The sequence below is a fragment of the Ischnura elegans genome, chromosome 6, assembly GCF_921293095.1.
Source record: "Ischnura elegans chromosome 6, ioIscEleg1.1, whole genome shotgun sequence".
In the NCBI taxonomy this organism is placed as follows: Eukaryota; Metazoa; Arthropoda; class Insecta; order Odonata; family Coenagrionidae; genus Ischnura; species Ischnura elegans.
In genome coordinates this window covers 20258687-20274596 of record NC_060251.1, presented here as the reverse complement: position 1 = coordinate 20274596, position 15910 = coordinate 20258687, and the positions used below count along the sequence as shown (strand labels likewise).

Genomic DNA, 15910 nt, shown 5'->3' with positions numbered 1-15910 from the left:
ATGGGCCAAAATTGTTGTGGCTCACTTTCTAAATTTTCTTGTGGGAGCGAATGTGCTTCGATCGATGTTGTTTTTGAAAATATGAGCTGTTTTCAAAATTTCAAAAGCATTTACGCGAATAAATACTTTGCTTGCATGTTTGCGAAATACATTGCAATTTTCAACATGTGCATGTTTTTACATTTGGTTAACTGTTACAATTTTGTTCTTGCATGAATCGAAATAATTTATATTTAACGAGAGCAACATCATTATTAACATTAAAATCCTTTTCTGGGATTTCTGATTCACTTGGAATTTTTGGAAAGTATTCGCATATTTTTTCTTCATATAAAAACTTCTGAAAAGATTTTTGGATAACAATGCGAAAAAGATTCCTAAATAATCACAGAAGCTATCTCTTTTGTAACTTGCGTTGAAACTATGACAGTAGACTTTGTTTCATTGTTAAGTTACCCAAAACGCAGTTAATTAAAAAAAAAATGATCATTCAGTCACTGAGTGGTAAGCAAAGAAAGAACTGGGGCTGGGCCACTGGAGTACAAATCTCACGAATTCGGGGAGATGTATCAGTTCGTTTTCTTGGATCGCCTGGCACCGCGAGAATTTTTGTTCGGGAGTTTTCCGAGGCTAATACCTAATATTAAATATTTGAGCCCTTGATGTAAGCATAACTTGAGTCACAATATCAGCCACATCCATTTTATAATTCATTTCTTGCTCAAAGCAGGTTTAAGGCTTAAAATGAAATTGGTGGAGTGCCAGCATTATCGACGGTATTTCCTCTTATCGTATCGACGGCGTATATCATTCCTTAAACACTGTAAATTAGTGCATTCCCTCCAATATCTGCGTATTTCATCATTATTTCCGTTGACTGTATTAAATAAAAAAATATTTAAGTGCTGAAAAATGTTGTTATAATTTGAAAGTATATACCAGTGATTCAATTTATTTCTGTAAAGATCTAGAAAAAGAGGAATTCATTTATGCAAAATATTTGTGCGATTTATATCTGAACGCACGCACAAAAATAAAGAGAGGAGTCTTATCTATCTATTTATAATTCCTTAAAATGTAAGATAATTTATCGTATTCGTATTCATTATTCCATTGAAACCATGGCAGCTCTAATTATTTGCTTCTTTAACCGGTCCCCTTTGCCTTCCGATCACTCATATCATTATGCAAATTTAACGGTTGCTGTATTTCAAATAACTTTGAAGAAAAATTCACGATACATAAATATGAATATTTATAACTTCCCAGTGACTAATTTCTTGTTTAATATCTATTTTAAACCTTTGGAAACAGAATATCGTCCTCGTACTTCCCTATTGAAGAATGTTCACACCAAACACACGTTTAAAATGTGAAGCTCACGCATTTGCCAACTCGTTTTATCGCTTCTCTTCTCCTACCTCCCCTCCGTTCGATCTATCTGGCAACCTTGGGACTCAGAAGGGCATCACCAGCTCCGCTGGAGCCGCAGTCGCGGAAATCAGCTGTTTGGTTGAGGTTGTCTGTGCTTGAAGGGTTGGTGAAAGAGTTTGCATTCTTCTGAGTTTCATAATGGACACGAGCAAACTTGACCCTCATGAGAGCATTCCCAAAACTCAAACTATTCGGCTACGCAAGAGGCATATCGGGTAAGTTTTGTCATTGCAAATATTTTGAAATATAATTGGATTACGCTCGCTATTAAGTTAATTTAGGATGGTGAAGGAAAAAATACAATTTATAGCGTTATGGTGTGTACGGCCGAATTAAAACAAGCTGCACTATTGATGTTCATAGTATGGTGTTAATATTTTGTTTTCATGACATAGATGTCTAATTTTTTACGTTTATTGGTTGATTAAGTTCGTTTAGAGTAAATAGCTGCCGTAAAAAATCAGCCTACAGTATATATGTGTGTTTATTCTAAGTGCAAATTATTTGTCCTTGCATCGACCCAATAACATTTTCGCCGTAAGGGGTCGTTTTTGTTTTATTCATTTTAGCGCGAAGTTCACTTTCGCTGAGCTGCAACTTCATCCGAAATAATCCTTTTATTAGCTTTTTTTCTCGCCTCATCGCGAGTCTGTTCTCGGTAATGTTCATACCTTTAAAGTGAAACTTATCTTTACTGTTCTGTGTTCGTGGAAGGGTGTTACAAATAGAAGTACAAAAGTTTTTGCGATGTCACACTCGTAAGAAGCAGGTATGGTGATACTGTGTGCCGAAATTTGCAATATTGCTCAATAATGGAATTAGTATTTTTGTTACTGTCATTGGTTGCTGTTGTTCGCACAGGATACATTGATTGGTGATGCGTGTTTGCTGTCTATTTTGCCATAATTTTAATTTTTTTACAGTCAATCATGCAAGCTCTTCTACAAGTCAGATCCCTTGAAAATTGTGAGAGCCGAAGGATGCTACATGTACGATGAAAGTGGCCATCAGTATTTGGATTGTATAAATAATGTTGCTCACGGTAAGACAGTTATCTATAGTACTGTACTGTAAAAAAATAAGGTTTCTCACCGAGTTTAATATCTGTTATGGGTAAAACTAGTCTATATTTCATTGGATCACGAAGATGATCTTAGTTTCCCTGCCTTGAAGTCAGTATAATTGTTCGTTAAATGATGAAGTTATGAGAATATAACTATTCTACCTTATTTCGGGTAAAATGTCCAAATGTTTGTTTGACGTAACTCTCCTCTCAATTCTCTCATCTGCCAATATTTCACAACTTGTACTTTGTCCTTCAACTATTATTCACTTACGTTGTGCATTTAATCTGGGGATTTTATTCGTTATTCTTTCCACCTATTTGTCCTTCTATCATTGTCTTCATTAGAGCATTTTAGAGAATGGATGTAATGCGTGGAGGCTATTTACTTCTCATTGTTAACCCAATTTATGGGTATTTGCTGAATACATAATACGGAGGAGTCAGCTACATATTTTGATAATAGGATGAAGAAACAAAAGTGTTATTGGGACAAAATTCCTTTCTGAAATGATATTGGGCTATGGATAAATTATGGTCAGATGTTTTATAAACATTGAGTTAGAGCTACTGTAGTTATTGGCTATGCTTTTGATTTTCATCTCTTTTTTAAAAACTAGTTGGACATTGCCATCCTGTTGTGGTTAAGGCAGGTTGTGATCAAATGGCTGTGCTTAACACAAATAACAGGTTTCTTCATGATAACCTAGTGTTATGTGCCAAGAAGCTTACATCCCTCCTACCTGAGCCCCTCTCAGTGTGCTTTCTCGTGAACTCTGGGTCGGAGGCTAATGACCTTGCCCTGCGGTTGGCTCGCACCCATACAAAGCATCACGATGTCATCACTCTAGACCAGTAAGTGTAGATTATTTTTATTGTTTCAATTGCCCCAGTTTGATTAATTTTTGTGTTAAAAAATGAATATTGCTTTTACAAATTTGATCACATGAATGACATTAGCTTTGAGATATCATTGTTTTAAAATTGTCAATTTTTTAAACATATCACGGAGACTCTTGATTATTTTCATGCAAGGTATCTTATGAGTTTCCTTAGGTTCTATTTTTGGGATTTGGACGTGTATTTTGTGAGATGTGTATGTTCTGAAATCCTGAGAGCTTATTATGTGTCCCAAATCCACTGTTTTGCTTTGCTTTCCTGCGTGTTTATATATTTTTTATTATCATGCTTTTGGAATATAAGTTTGCCTTTTGTCTTTGCTGTAATTTAGAAATTCTTTAAAATATGTTTAGTACAATAAAATCTAGGTTTAGTATCTATCTGTATGCTTAGCTCTCATTTAGTTGTCTTCAGAATGTCAATGGAGTAATGCTTTAGTGGTTTGGATGTGGTAGCTTTTAGACTCCTTCATTTTGGGTTGTTTGAATCTTAGTTTGAAAACGATTACTCAAGCAAATCAATTTTATTTTTCACAGTATGTGTTTAGGTGCTGAGTGTGATATGAGCTTATGGTGGTATAGTGTCAGGGGTGGATTTAGTTGAAAAGAGGTCTTAGGCTATTTCTCATACGGGGCCCTTTGAGTCACATGCATTGATGTTAACCAACACATTTTCATATTTGTTTATTAGTCATATTCATAGAATTTCTCCTTGTTTTCAGCAGTATTTTAGTGTTTCCTGAAGTTGATAGTGCTTATTCTGTTTTTAGAATAGAGTAATTATTATTTTTCTAACTGTTTGAATGTAGCCTCCTCTTGATCTTGAGGCCCTAGGCTAAAGCCTAATTATGTAGCCCTATAGGAAAACTTGACCTTGTACTTGGAAACATACAAGTGTGGGACACTTACATCACAGTCTGAGTATTGATTTTCATTTTAGATCTACAAACCCATTATAAAGATGTCTGTAGAGAATTTACTCCATCTTTGGGTGCTACTGCACTCGTGAGTATGGTAAAAAATGCCTTTATTCGAGAAGTTTTCAATTGGCAAACCATATTTTATTTCTTTCCTTGAATTTCAAGTTTGAAGTGTCGTATGCAGCATTATTTTTTTTCATTCCATTTTAATCTTTTTGGCCAAATCTGCCGAGAATGAGTACATGTACTGAGTCCACATATGTACTGACCACAGCATATTTATTACCACATTTAGCTTCATATTTTTTGTATAAAAGGGTCAAGGGAGTTGGACTAAATTTACACAGCAAGTACTCGTGTAAAAATGGGTGAATTCTCGACTTATTCCTTACACTAACTTTCGACTCAGTATACACGAGTAAATTTCTCCCTGTGCTGTATGGGACCATTCTATGTTTATTGCAATTGCTTAGCGAACAATTTAAATCACTTTTTTGGCATCAGTTAGTTATTGAATACGTGATTGTACAAACTCATGAGCTCTTATATATGTGTTCATTGGAAGTGCTAAGGGCCTTGCAAAAAATCCCTCCTCGCTCACTGGTGATTGAACTGTGAAATTATTGTGTATTCAATATATATTCCTTTCGATTAATATTATTGTTTGTGTAGTTCACCTATAACTTGATATTGTTCGATATGTACTAATATTTTTTGAAAAATAGGAGTATGAAAGTAACTTAGGAAGAGTCAATAGAATAATGTGAGAATAGAAGTAAGGAAAGTCAAGAGTGGAAGCAATTGAGAAGTGGTGCTACAGAAGAATTATGGAAATCAAAGGGAGTGTCCAGTCATGTGATGAGGAAGTTATAGGGACATAAAAGAGCTAAGAAGAGTGGGGAAAGGAGAAGTACCTGAACACTCGTGGAAGATGATGAGACTACTTAATGGGTCATTTTGTGAGGATAAATGGTCTGATGAAGGACTGGTGGATAGGAAAAACAGCAAAGAAAGGCTGGTTTATGTAGTGCAAGTCATCAAGGATGTGTAGAGAAGACTGTTGTGAATATGAAAATATTTGATTAATGGAGAGTAAGTGGTGATCTACCTCAAACCAATCCTAGAATTGATGATTTAAGGTGATGATGATGTTCCGACTCAAAAGGAAATCGATATTTTCCTCATCTGGTAAACGTGGATTTGAATCTGTAGGTCACCCCCACATAGTCATTAGATCACATAAAACTATGTTGGATATCTCACACAGTGTTATGGTACAAAAATAGCTCGAGATATTTTTGTGTATGGGAGAGGAGAGTAACTTAGGAAGAGTAAATGTGTGTAATGTATTTTGTTGGTTTGAAATGTGTCCTATGGGAAGACGGAACTTTGACCCATCTATTTTGCTTAATTCTATATATGGCAGTATCAGCTTTCAGTTTCAGATATGCTGTTGGGAGTGGAACATGGAGAGACGTTATTTGGTCATTGTCAAAGATAATCTGATGTCTGAAATTCATTAAACTATCTCAAGGTTGGTTTAGGAAGGTAATTTACCAGCGCAACGAAGACAATTTTTGTTAAGGCTTTGATCATACATTCACAACACAGTAAAAAATATTTAGGGGTGCATAGCTTAGTAATTACTTCTGTATTTGAGTACATATTTAGGCTCTAAGTTGACTTTAGGCTTTGGGCAATATTGTTTTTTGGGCTTGTGGCTTGTTTTTATGAACTTACTTTCCAGGATATAGATGCCTGTGTAATGAAGAAATAGTGTTGTATTTATGAAGTAGTGCATGAGGTATGGCTCTTATTGGTTTTTATAACTTTCCTTTTTATTCGATTTAACGTGGTAGTTTATTTATTTCTGCCCTTTAATTTTACTATTTTTGTAGTTTGGTTGGAAGCTTTAGCGTATCTGTGACATTTTTTCTGCGATTACATGATTGGGTCCATCTCCTTGTTTATGCTGTTTTAATTATCTGTGGAATGATATTGAATAAATAAAACGAAACTGACACTATGAAGCCTCTCCTAATACAGCCATCCAATTTTTTTTTCTTTCCAGTGAAGTTCTTTTAAAATCAGTTATGGTGAAGATGGTAAGGCAAGCTGGATAATGCACCTCCCTGTAGTTGACCCCCACCAATCTGGTTGAATTGACAAAATTCTATATCCCAGATATGTCTTTTGCTGAAAATAATTCATTTTTGGATTTTAGAGCATTGGTTTAGCTTGTGGTTATCCTCAGCAATGGGCAAAATGTGCTGTACTGTGGCAAACTTATTTTGGCATTTAATGCTTCCCTTGCATTGAGGTCCTAAAGTAAGCTAAAATTATGGCTGAATCTGACCATACTTCAATTCCACTACATTACTTTGAGAGTATTCGTGTACAATTTGAATAAATTCTTTCATTTTGGGTGATTATTGGTATTCTTTTGAAATCCTTGGTGATTGATCCGTGGGCCAACTTGCACAGTGTTGAGGATAATTACGAGTATCCATTATGTGTCTGGTTTTTGCCATTTTGTTTGGTTGGGGTCAACTTTAGGCTTATCCTTTGGTTTTGGGCATTTCCTTAAAGTCCTCTTTAAGTTCGAAAGCTTAATGAGGTTCAGGATCCTCCCATAAACTTGAGGAATAGTTGAAAGAAAAGGTTTAGGTGCAAATCCTCATTCTCCCTAATCTGCAGGGAGTATTAGGAATTTGAGACTCCCTTCCTCTGTCATTACTGGAGGACAGGGAACGAAAGATCCAATGCAAATAAGGCTCATCGGCAGCTGACTTGACCATCACAGAAATCTTGAAGAAGGTGACAAGATTGGAGACTTAAAATGTCTCCTTTGGAACTTTAATCATGGAGAAGGTAAAAGCAAAAAAATATATGAAGCAAAGAAAGGGTGGTGTCTCATTGTTGCTCTTTGTCTCATGTTTTTCATTTATCCAGCAAAGATGGCTAAGAGAGGTACAAGGATATTAATTTTATCTGTCCCCCTTATAATGTGTTATTGTTGTTTTAGAAAACAAAGCTGAATTATGCAGAATGGTTAAAAAAATAATGTAATGATTATTTTCAGGATTTAATCGGACAAAATTAATAGATGATGATGATTTAACCATATTTCCTTTAATTTTGTTCTTATAGTTCCAGAGTCACTATATGTAGTATACTGTTGCAAAAGACACAGAATTGTTATGACAGTGTTTCAATAACTCTTAAATAAATCCTATAGTATCATGTGCTCTGGATGCATAGTTATGTACTTTAAATTTTGGTTTTACCAACAGCTGTTTTTTGGAGCACTTTGTAGGAGCTTGAAATTGGGTTTTCAAGAGATTTATGTCCTGAAATTATTCACTTTAAGTTTTCACATGCATGCTACCTAAAAATGAATGGGTTCCAAGATTACTCATATTATGGCCTTGCCTTTCAGTAATTATGAGTAAATAGAAAATGTTAAATGTTATATTTCTGTGACGTCTGTTAATTGGTGCACCACAAAGCTTCTAGTTTTGCTTTTTAGGCTAAAGATTTTCTAGAGAAAAGTAATTTCTGGAAAATTTTATTTCGAATTTCAATTCATACTCATCGTCTCTCTAGTCAGCTGATTATTTATTCTGGAAAAGTATCGTTTAAATTTCTTGTGAGCATGAATTTACATTTCATGGATTCTTGGTTTTTCTCAGGTCATAACTGAGGTTCCTGTTAAATCCTGTGAACATATTCTGTTTGGGATCTGTGATTTGTTGCATAAATATTTGTGTTATATACATACTTTTCTCTGGTGAATGTTGAATTCTCTTTGGCTGTCCTTTCCTACATTCTTTTTAGTAGTATTGGCTATTAATATACATTAATTTCATAAATATTGTAATGAGCATCAGTTGATTCTGTATTTTCATTTGCAATTTCAGTGCATATCATGGACACCTGTCATCGCTTATCGACATTTCACCTTACAAGTTCAATCTTCCTGGGGGAGGAGGAAAACCAGACTGGGTCCATGTGGTTAGTATTGTATGCTTCAATCCATGCTTATCCATTGCTTAAATCTCAGAACCCTTGAACGGCTAGCGTGCCCATATGGGCACAGCTGCAGTAGTCTAAAGAATTTCGTATGAATTCCGACCCAAACATTATAGAGCATGCTGTCTTCGCCAAAAATGATTACTATGTATCACTTTATTCGGTTCGTGTGCTTACGGCCAGCATTTATACCAGCAGTTGACTGTGGCAAGATAGGTATTCTTACTCACTGTGTTTGAGGAGGCAAAAGAGAAAAAATGGCGAAGTGTCTTCAGTAAATACGATTTTTTTTCCTTTTTATTTTCGATACTCGGCTAAGTATTTAATCTTATCCTCATAACGAATGTTGTCAACTTCGGTTTCTTTTTCCAGCATTGTGATATCTTTCGTATGAGACAAGGAATTTGAATTTATTTTTGGTTGATCCTATATGGGCACGCTAGCCGGTAGCCGGGGGTGTCTTTTTTGGCGGGTGTCCTTCGCTACAAATGTCGTTATTGGATCTGTTATCAAATAATTTCGATGTAAAACGCTAAGTTTTTGTCAATCTTTCTTTTTTTTCTTGTGTCACTTAATTTTAACGATTTCAATATTTTTTGCTGTATTTTTTGTAATATTTCCATTAATTTTTAGTACAAAAAATACATTTTATATTATTCATCACTTTAGTTCATGGTGCTTGTGTTATACTTTGCTCAACTATCTAGTATGAAGAATGATAGGCCTATTTTCTACCACTGGTTTACATACCCAAAAATCAAGGGCATGGTAGAAGGGGAAAGGATGTTTCATAAATACAATGACTAAGCTCATGGTGAAGCATTTTTGTATCGCATATAAAACTTTGAAACAATAAAAAGTAGATTGAACCTTGATCACATTGACCACATTGAACTCATAGCCAAATTTTCCAACCGAGTCCAATCCCTGGTTGTAAGTCGCAAGGAGACAATCAAGGCGAAAGTGAACAAGCTACCATTACAAGCTCCGTCACTTTTAGTCCTGAACAGGATGGAGGCGACAGCAAAATGACCGAGACGTACGCATTGGCACGAGATGACGTGTCAACCGCTAAGAATATATTCCTCGAACTGAATATCGCTGCATTTCCTGGTAAATTCCTAGTTGAGATTTCGGAAATATTCATGACGGAAATTTATTTTTCTCTGTTATATTCAATTCTATTCTGAGTGGTTATTGCTGCATGCAGGAAGAGAGTTTTTGGGAGAGTGGCGATGACGTCCGAAACACTCTGGTATATATGTAATGCCATTCGTAAGGTTGCAAAATATAATGAGGGTTTTTCACTGTGCAGATAATAATCAATACGATAACAGCGGCAAAATGTGCACACTTAGGCCATTTATAAATATGATAAAGTACGTTTGTTCAGAAAACTATGTGCCAAACCCCGAACTAAAATACGATGAATCCATGATAAAATATTTTGGCAATCATGGCTGGAAACAGTTCATACGGGGTGAACCTATAAGTTTCGGCTTTAAAATATGGTGCTTGAATACTCCTCAAAATTACTTGCTAGACTTCGGCGTGTAGCAGGGACTGAGTGTTGAAGAAAAAAATAAATACCATAAATTCGTAGGTAAATGCTCTTCGTATTTGCTTATCAGGTCCGACAATTTAGTAGAGCAAGTGATAAACCTTACCTTTTCCATTTATTTTGACAGTTTGTTTACTAGCTTTCCTCTTATAAGTCAGTTAAAATCTCAAGAATATATGGGTACTGGAACAGTTCTGAGAAAGAGGATACCAAAGGTATCCCATTGATCGAAAAAACAGCTAGCTAAGCAGCCCCGCTGTTCCCATGCTTTCGCACGGGAGAAAAAAGGGAATATTGTTGTTGTTAGATGGAATGACTATTCGGTAGTGACTGTCAAGTCACCTTGCCTATGTGTACACCCACTCACAAAGGTCACGAGATTCCCACGTGGTACCTCAAAAATGGTACAAGTTAGGCAGCCAGCAGTGGTCTCTACCTACAATATTTAGATGGGCTGAACTAATCTCACTGATCAAATTATCAACAGGTACAGGAATGTTATCAGGGGAAAAATGGTGATGGTCCACATGAAGCTATCTATTTGATGCTGTCATTGTAAATGCCTGGATCTATATAGAAAATTTTGGTTCAAATGTACCGCAATAAGCCTTTAGGCGAGAGATTGCACAAGTGTTTTTGTAATGAAGATGTACCTTTCTCAGACCTGGTGGTCGTATTTAATATTCCCTATCAAGTGCAACCAATCATAGAAAGTCTGATGATATAAGGTATGATGGCAGTGATAACCAATTTGTCCCGTTTGATAGACGCCAATGTTCTTATGGAGAATATTCCTCCCGCGCGCGCTCAGAATGTACTAAGTGCCTAGGCCTTGCCTTCAATGAAATTCTAACTATCATACTCGGCAATTGAAAACCCAATTTATAGTATTCAAAGACCATAGGACAAAGCAATATAGGACTAATTTTGTTAATTAACTCATTGATAACATGTTTTTTTCATTCTATAACTGTTTTCAAAACTCAAGTTTTGAAAGTTCTTTACAAAACAAAAGTATAATAAAAAATAAATAAAAATGTGGTGTGTTACATTGAGTTATCATCACCTTTTCATAATAAATTAGTTGGAATGTTATGAAAAGAGACATAGGGGGTTCAGCTGGTCTTTTTTTTTGCCCCATGGAGTGCTTGACTGGGCTCAAATGCAGATGTTCTACCATATAAATGCTCATTGTGAGTTGTTAATTTTAATGATAATGTGTAAGTAATCATCATCATCACTGGTCAACAATCCTTGGATTGGTTTGACGCAGCTCTCCACTCAGTTCTCCTATCAGCTAATCTTTTCACACCTACGTATTTCTTCTCTTTCACGTCCTTCTTTACTTGTTCCATATATTTTGTTTGAGGTCTTCCTTTTCCGTTCTTGCCTTCCACCTGTCCTTCGACGATTGTCGTCATCATGTCTCAAGGTGTGGCCTATGAGGTTGTTCCATCATCTTGTTAAGGTTTTCGTGAGCCTTCTCTTCTCTCCTACTCTTCTTAGGACTTCCTCGTTACGAACTCGGTCGATCCATTTGATCTTCATCATTCTTCTGTAGCACCACATTTTGAAGGACTCTGACCTTGCTTTCTCCGCTGCGGTCATTGTCCATGCTTCACTTCCGTATAGGAGCATACTCCAAATGTAGGTTCTTATAAATTGTTTCTTTACTTCCATATATAAGTTTCCCACTGTAAGCAGGTCTTTCTTTTGGTAGAATGCTCTCTTCGCCTGGGCTATTCTGCTGATAATTTCTTTCTTGCTTTTCCCATCACTAGTTATCTGTGTAAGTAATGTATGTCTTAATATATTTGCTGATTTATTTCAATAATGTATTTTTAGGCTGCTTGTCCAGATACATACAGGGGTAAATATAGATCAAGAGATTACCCAAATGAAGACTTGGGATTGAAGTATGCAGAAGATGTGAAGGAGATATGCCAGGAGGCTGCTGCTAATGGGAGGACAATTTGTGGCTTCATTGCTGAGAGTTTACAAAGCTGTGGTGGTCAAATTATTCCTCCTGCGAATTATTTGAGGAATGTTTACAAGTGAGTAATTTTGCTTTGTCCTCTCTTATTTTTCTGTTCTTTATACTTTAAAATAAAATTATTCTCAATTATTTTCTTGTGAAATTGAAATTGCTCTTCACTGTGATGTTATGTGTATACATCTATTTCGAGAGTGCAAAACTTCCATAGTGGCAAAAATCATTTGCCTAGACTGGGATTTGAAACTAGATTTTCCAAATTTGCACCTGATGTTCTACCTCTTGAACTATCTGGGCATCTTCTTTCTTTACTGAATTTCTTTGACTTAGAGTACAAGATGGTTTATGTTGCCAGACACATAATGCTATAAAGCAGCATGTTTGTATTCTTAATGCTAGTGCCACAGTACAGAGGTGAAAGGCCAAACTTTGAACTCTGTGGATGACTGTAAAGGTACACTGCTGGCTACTCTGCTGTAATTTCTTGAACAATGCATATACTTATGCAAGTTTTGGCTTTTTAATAGGTATGTTCGAGAGGCTGGTGGCATATGTATTGCTGATGAAGTGCAAGTTGGATTTGGCCGTGTTGGAAGCCATTGGTGGGCGTTTGAGCTCCAGGGTGATGATATTATACCTGACATAGTTACAATAGGTAAGATCTATTCATTTCTGTAGTAGTTTGCCATTTTTAAAAATTTTTTTGAGTTTAATGTTTATGGTAAAGCATATTTTTGAGCGTTTGGGGAGGGATTTTCTATTCACTAAGTAATACTGGCTAGAATTAGGTGGAGGACTTCTGAGTGAAAACTTTTTTAATGCTGAGCTATTGATTTTACTTCTACAGAATACCAGTTAAGGCCATCTGTAACAATTGTAGTTAAATGAGGTCTCATATTTGAAAAGTATTTCTGAATGGGTTTATCTTAGGCATTAAAGGGATCATTTTAGTAATAATAATAATAATAATAATAATAATTTTAATCATCCCAGGACACTTATACATGTATAGGACAAGTCAAAGAATATAAACAAAATAAAATAAAGAAGAAAATACAATGAAATAGGTACATTACATTGAAAGAAATTCGTTTACAGAATAAAAGGCATAAGATATCAAATACCTTTTCAACTTTACTTTAAAATCTATGAGGCAGTTAACACCTTTAATATTCGAAGGCAGGTGGTTGAAGAATTTGCAACCAACGTAGGAAGGACCTTTTGCATATAATGAAAGATTGTGTGACACAGTTCTAAAGTCTTTGCTCCTCCTGGTGTTGTACAGGTGCACGTCTTTATTTAAAACCAAACCCAAAGTAAGGTGCTGCTTTTGACATAAATTGAAGCATAATAAATGTAAATACAAGGAAGAGTCAAGATATTGAGCTTTTTGAAAAATTGCCTACAACTAGTAGTTTTATTAACACCCATCAATATCCTGATAGCCCATTTTTGAAGTTTGAATAGCCTAGTGGTACAACTAGCATGACCCCAGGCAACCACACTGTATTTAAGACTACTAAAAACATATGCATAATAAACAGATAAGGCCACATTAAGGTTGGTGATTGGAAGGATTCTCCTTAAGAGGTAATGCACCAACTCGAGAACACACAAAATCAATGTGTTTTTCCCACGTAAGGGATTTGTCAATAAAAACACCCAAAAATTGGTCCTTGAGAGAGTACAGTTTTCTTTTTCACTGAGGTGAGGGGAAAGAGATCCAATGAGTTTCTTATAAAAAATTCATATTGACTAGGAATTTGGGCCTTTAGGCATCTTGTTTTTTGAATCACCATAAAATATCTATGAGTTAATCAAGTTATTGGTGGTAAAATCGGTTTGGCCTTGTGGCTAAGCCTAATGCGGCTATAATTTGGTTATGTAGAAGTATTTCTCTGGAAAGATATTGAGGCAGCTGGGAAATGGCTCTACTCAATTTCAATATAGGCAGTGTGCTTTTTGTCCTTCAGAAGAATTATGAATGGTTTTAATCATGCATATAAACACCCCTAAGCCATTAAGCTAATATTTAGTTAAATGCTTAATTTAATTTTTTCTCATATTTTCTGCTAACTCACCTCTGACCTCTGGTAAAATATTTGCATGACTACATTACAAAAGAGTCTTATGTCAACAATGCAATGAGTTAAGGAATAATTGGGTGTTCATTATTATAATTTTTGTGATCTCTCATATATGAACTTGTATTTATTAGATATGGTGTTCTAATCTAGAAATATGAGAAAGAACTCTTAATCACATGCATTTTTTGAAAATGAAAAGACATTTTGTTGATTAGAACTGGAAATTTTGATATTATGTGTTATTTTTGGCATGTTATCATGTGGATTAATTTAGTATATGTATTTTAATGTAATTTTTGTTTATAGGTAAACCAATGGGCAATGGACATCCTGTTGCTGCAGTTGTCACAACTCCAGAAATTGCTCAGAGCTTCCAGAACACTGGAATGGAGTACTTTAACACTGTAAGGAAATGTGTTCATGATTTTGTCGCAATGCGTAATTTTCATTTGCTTCAAAATAGGTTGTTCCCAATTATTTTTCTTGCCTCTATCGAAAGTTTATAATGCTTGGAGCAGTGGCGGCTGGTGGTTATCTATCCAGGGTGTGCATTAGAGAAGATGTATGATGATGAAAAAGGGCATGAAGTTCGAATGAATGCTGCTGAATGGCTCTGAAAGCATTGACGGACTACGATCCTGAGCGCAGGTAGTATAGGTGGCAGCTACGCTGCTACACTACCTGCGAGTTACTCACCAAATATGCACGTGCGCACTCACTTTGTTTTGAGTCTGTTCCCAGCACCCATTTGAACATGGCATGCCCCCCAGCTTACCTCGTCCCGCCTGGGCACCATCGAGCGATCGCATAGACCGAAAATGTGCCTGGCACGATAACACGGGATCGCACCTTTGCAGGGCGGTGAATTCGCCTAGGAGATAGCTGTAGCATTTGGAGCTTCATATTTCATCCATATGTATACAGGATTTTTATCTATCTTGTGGTAAAGGAATAGTTTTCTTTTATAATAGGGTGGTTTCCTATTATTTTTTTTATTGCCGAAATCGAAAGATTATTAATCATAGAATCCGTATTTTACGCTCTTAGATTTTTAAATGACGATATCTATTTTTAGTGATTAAATGAAAACTGAAAATTTTCAAGCGCGCGAAAACACGACGGCTAAGAATGAATGCTGGGAAAACGCCGTGTGACGTCATTCTCGTTCCCGCTTCCGCACTGTGGTGACCTTGGGTGAGGCTTTGAGCGCTGATACGACGCAGGATGCTACCAGGTAGCAGAGTACCCTGCTAGCTGGTAGCGCTTGGCTTAAATAAGGATTATTATTCCCCTATCAAACGAAGGAAACTTTCCGACCATAGGCAATTTTCATAAGTGATTATTGTGTCCTCAAAGAGTTAGCTCCACAGATCGCGCCTTACTTGGAGATCATATTCAAGAAGTCACTCTCCGAAGGGAAGTTACCGCCCGACTGGAAAATTGCAAGTGTTACACCCATTTTCAAAAAGGGAAACAGAAATGACCCAGGCAACTACCGTCCAATTTCCCTAACATCAATTATAGGCAAGACTTGAACATATCGTTGTTAGTAATATCATGACTTTCTTGGACAGACGTAACTTCCTCCATGACTGTCAGCACGGATTCCGAAAAAATAGATCCTGCGAAACTCAGCTCGCGCTCTTTCTTCACGACGTTATTAAATCTGGTGAATCGAAAAGACAAGTAGACGCACTATTACTAGATTTTAAGAAAGCTTTCGACACTGTACCTCACAACAAACTTTTATATAAATTACAGTCATGCGGATTAAACGAAACAGTTGTAAGCTGGATACGCGACTTCCTCAGAGATCGTAAACAAAAAGTAGTTCTTGACGGAATTAGCTCTGATGTTGTAAAAGTTACATCAGGTGTTCCACAAGGAAGCGTAATCGGCCCCCTGTTGTTCATTATATACA

At 36.1% G+C, this 15910-nt stretch overlaps 1 protein-coding gene across 1 annotated transcript in view; it reads left to right on the top strand.

The window, feature by feature from the left end:
- The first annotated feature begins 1233 nt into the window (after positions 1-1233).
- Positions 1234-15910, top strand: part of LOC124160165 (5-phosphohydroxy-L-lysine phospho-lyase-like) — a 33450-nt gene continuing 18773 nt past the window's right edge. Inside the window, exons 1-7 of the mRNA XM_046535923.1 lie at positions 1234-1649; positions 2358-2476; positions 3118-3352; positions 8237-8330; positions 11755-11963; positions 12430-12557; positions 14296-14393. Coding sequence (XP_046391879.1) covers positions 1573-1649; positions 2358-2476; positions 3118-3352; positions 8237-8330; positions 11755-11963; positions 12430-12557; positions 14296-14393 — 960 coding nt within the window. The 5' untranslated portion in view covers positions 1234-1572. The remainder of the gene's footprint in view (positions 1650-2357; positions 2477-3117; positions 3353-8236; positions 8331-11754; positions 11964-12429; positions 12558-14295; positions 14394-15910) is intronic.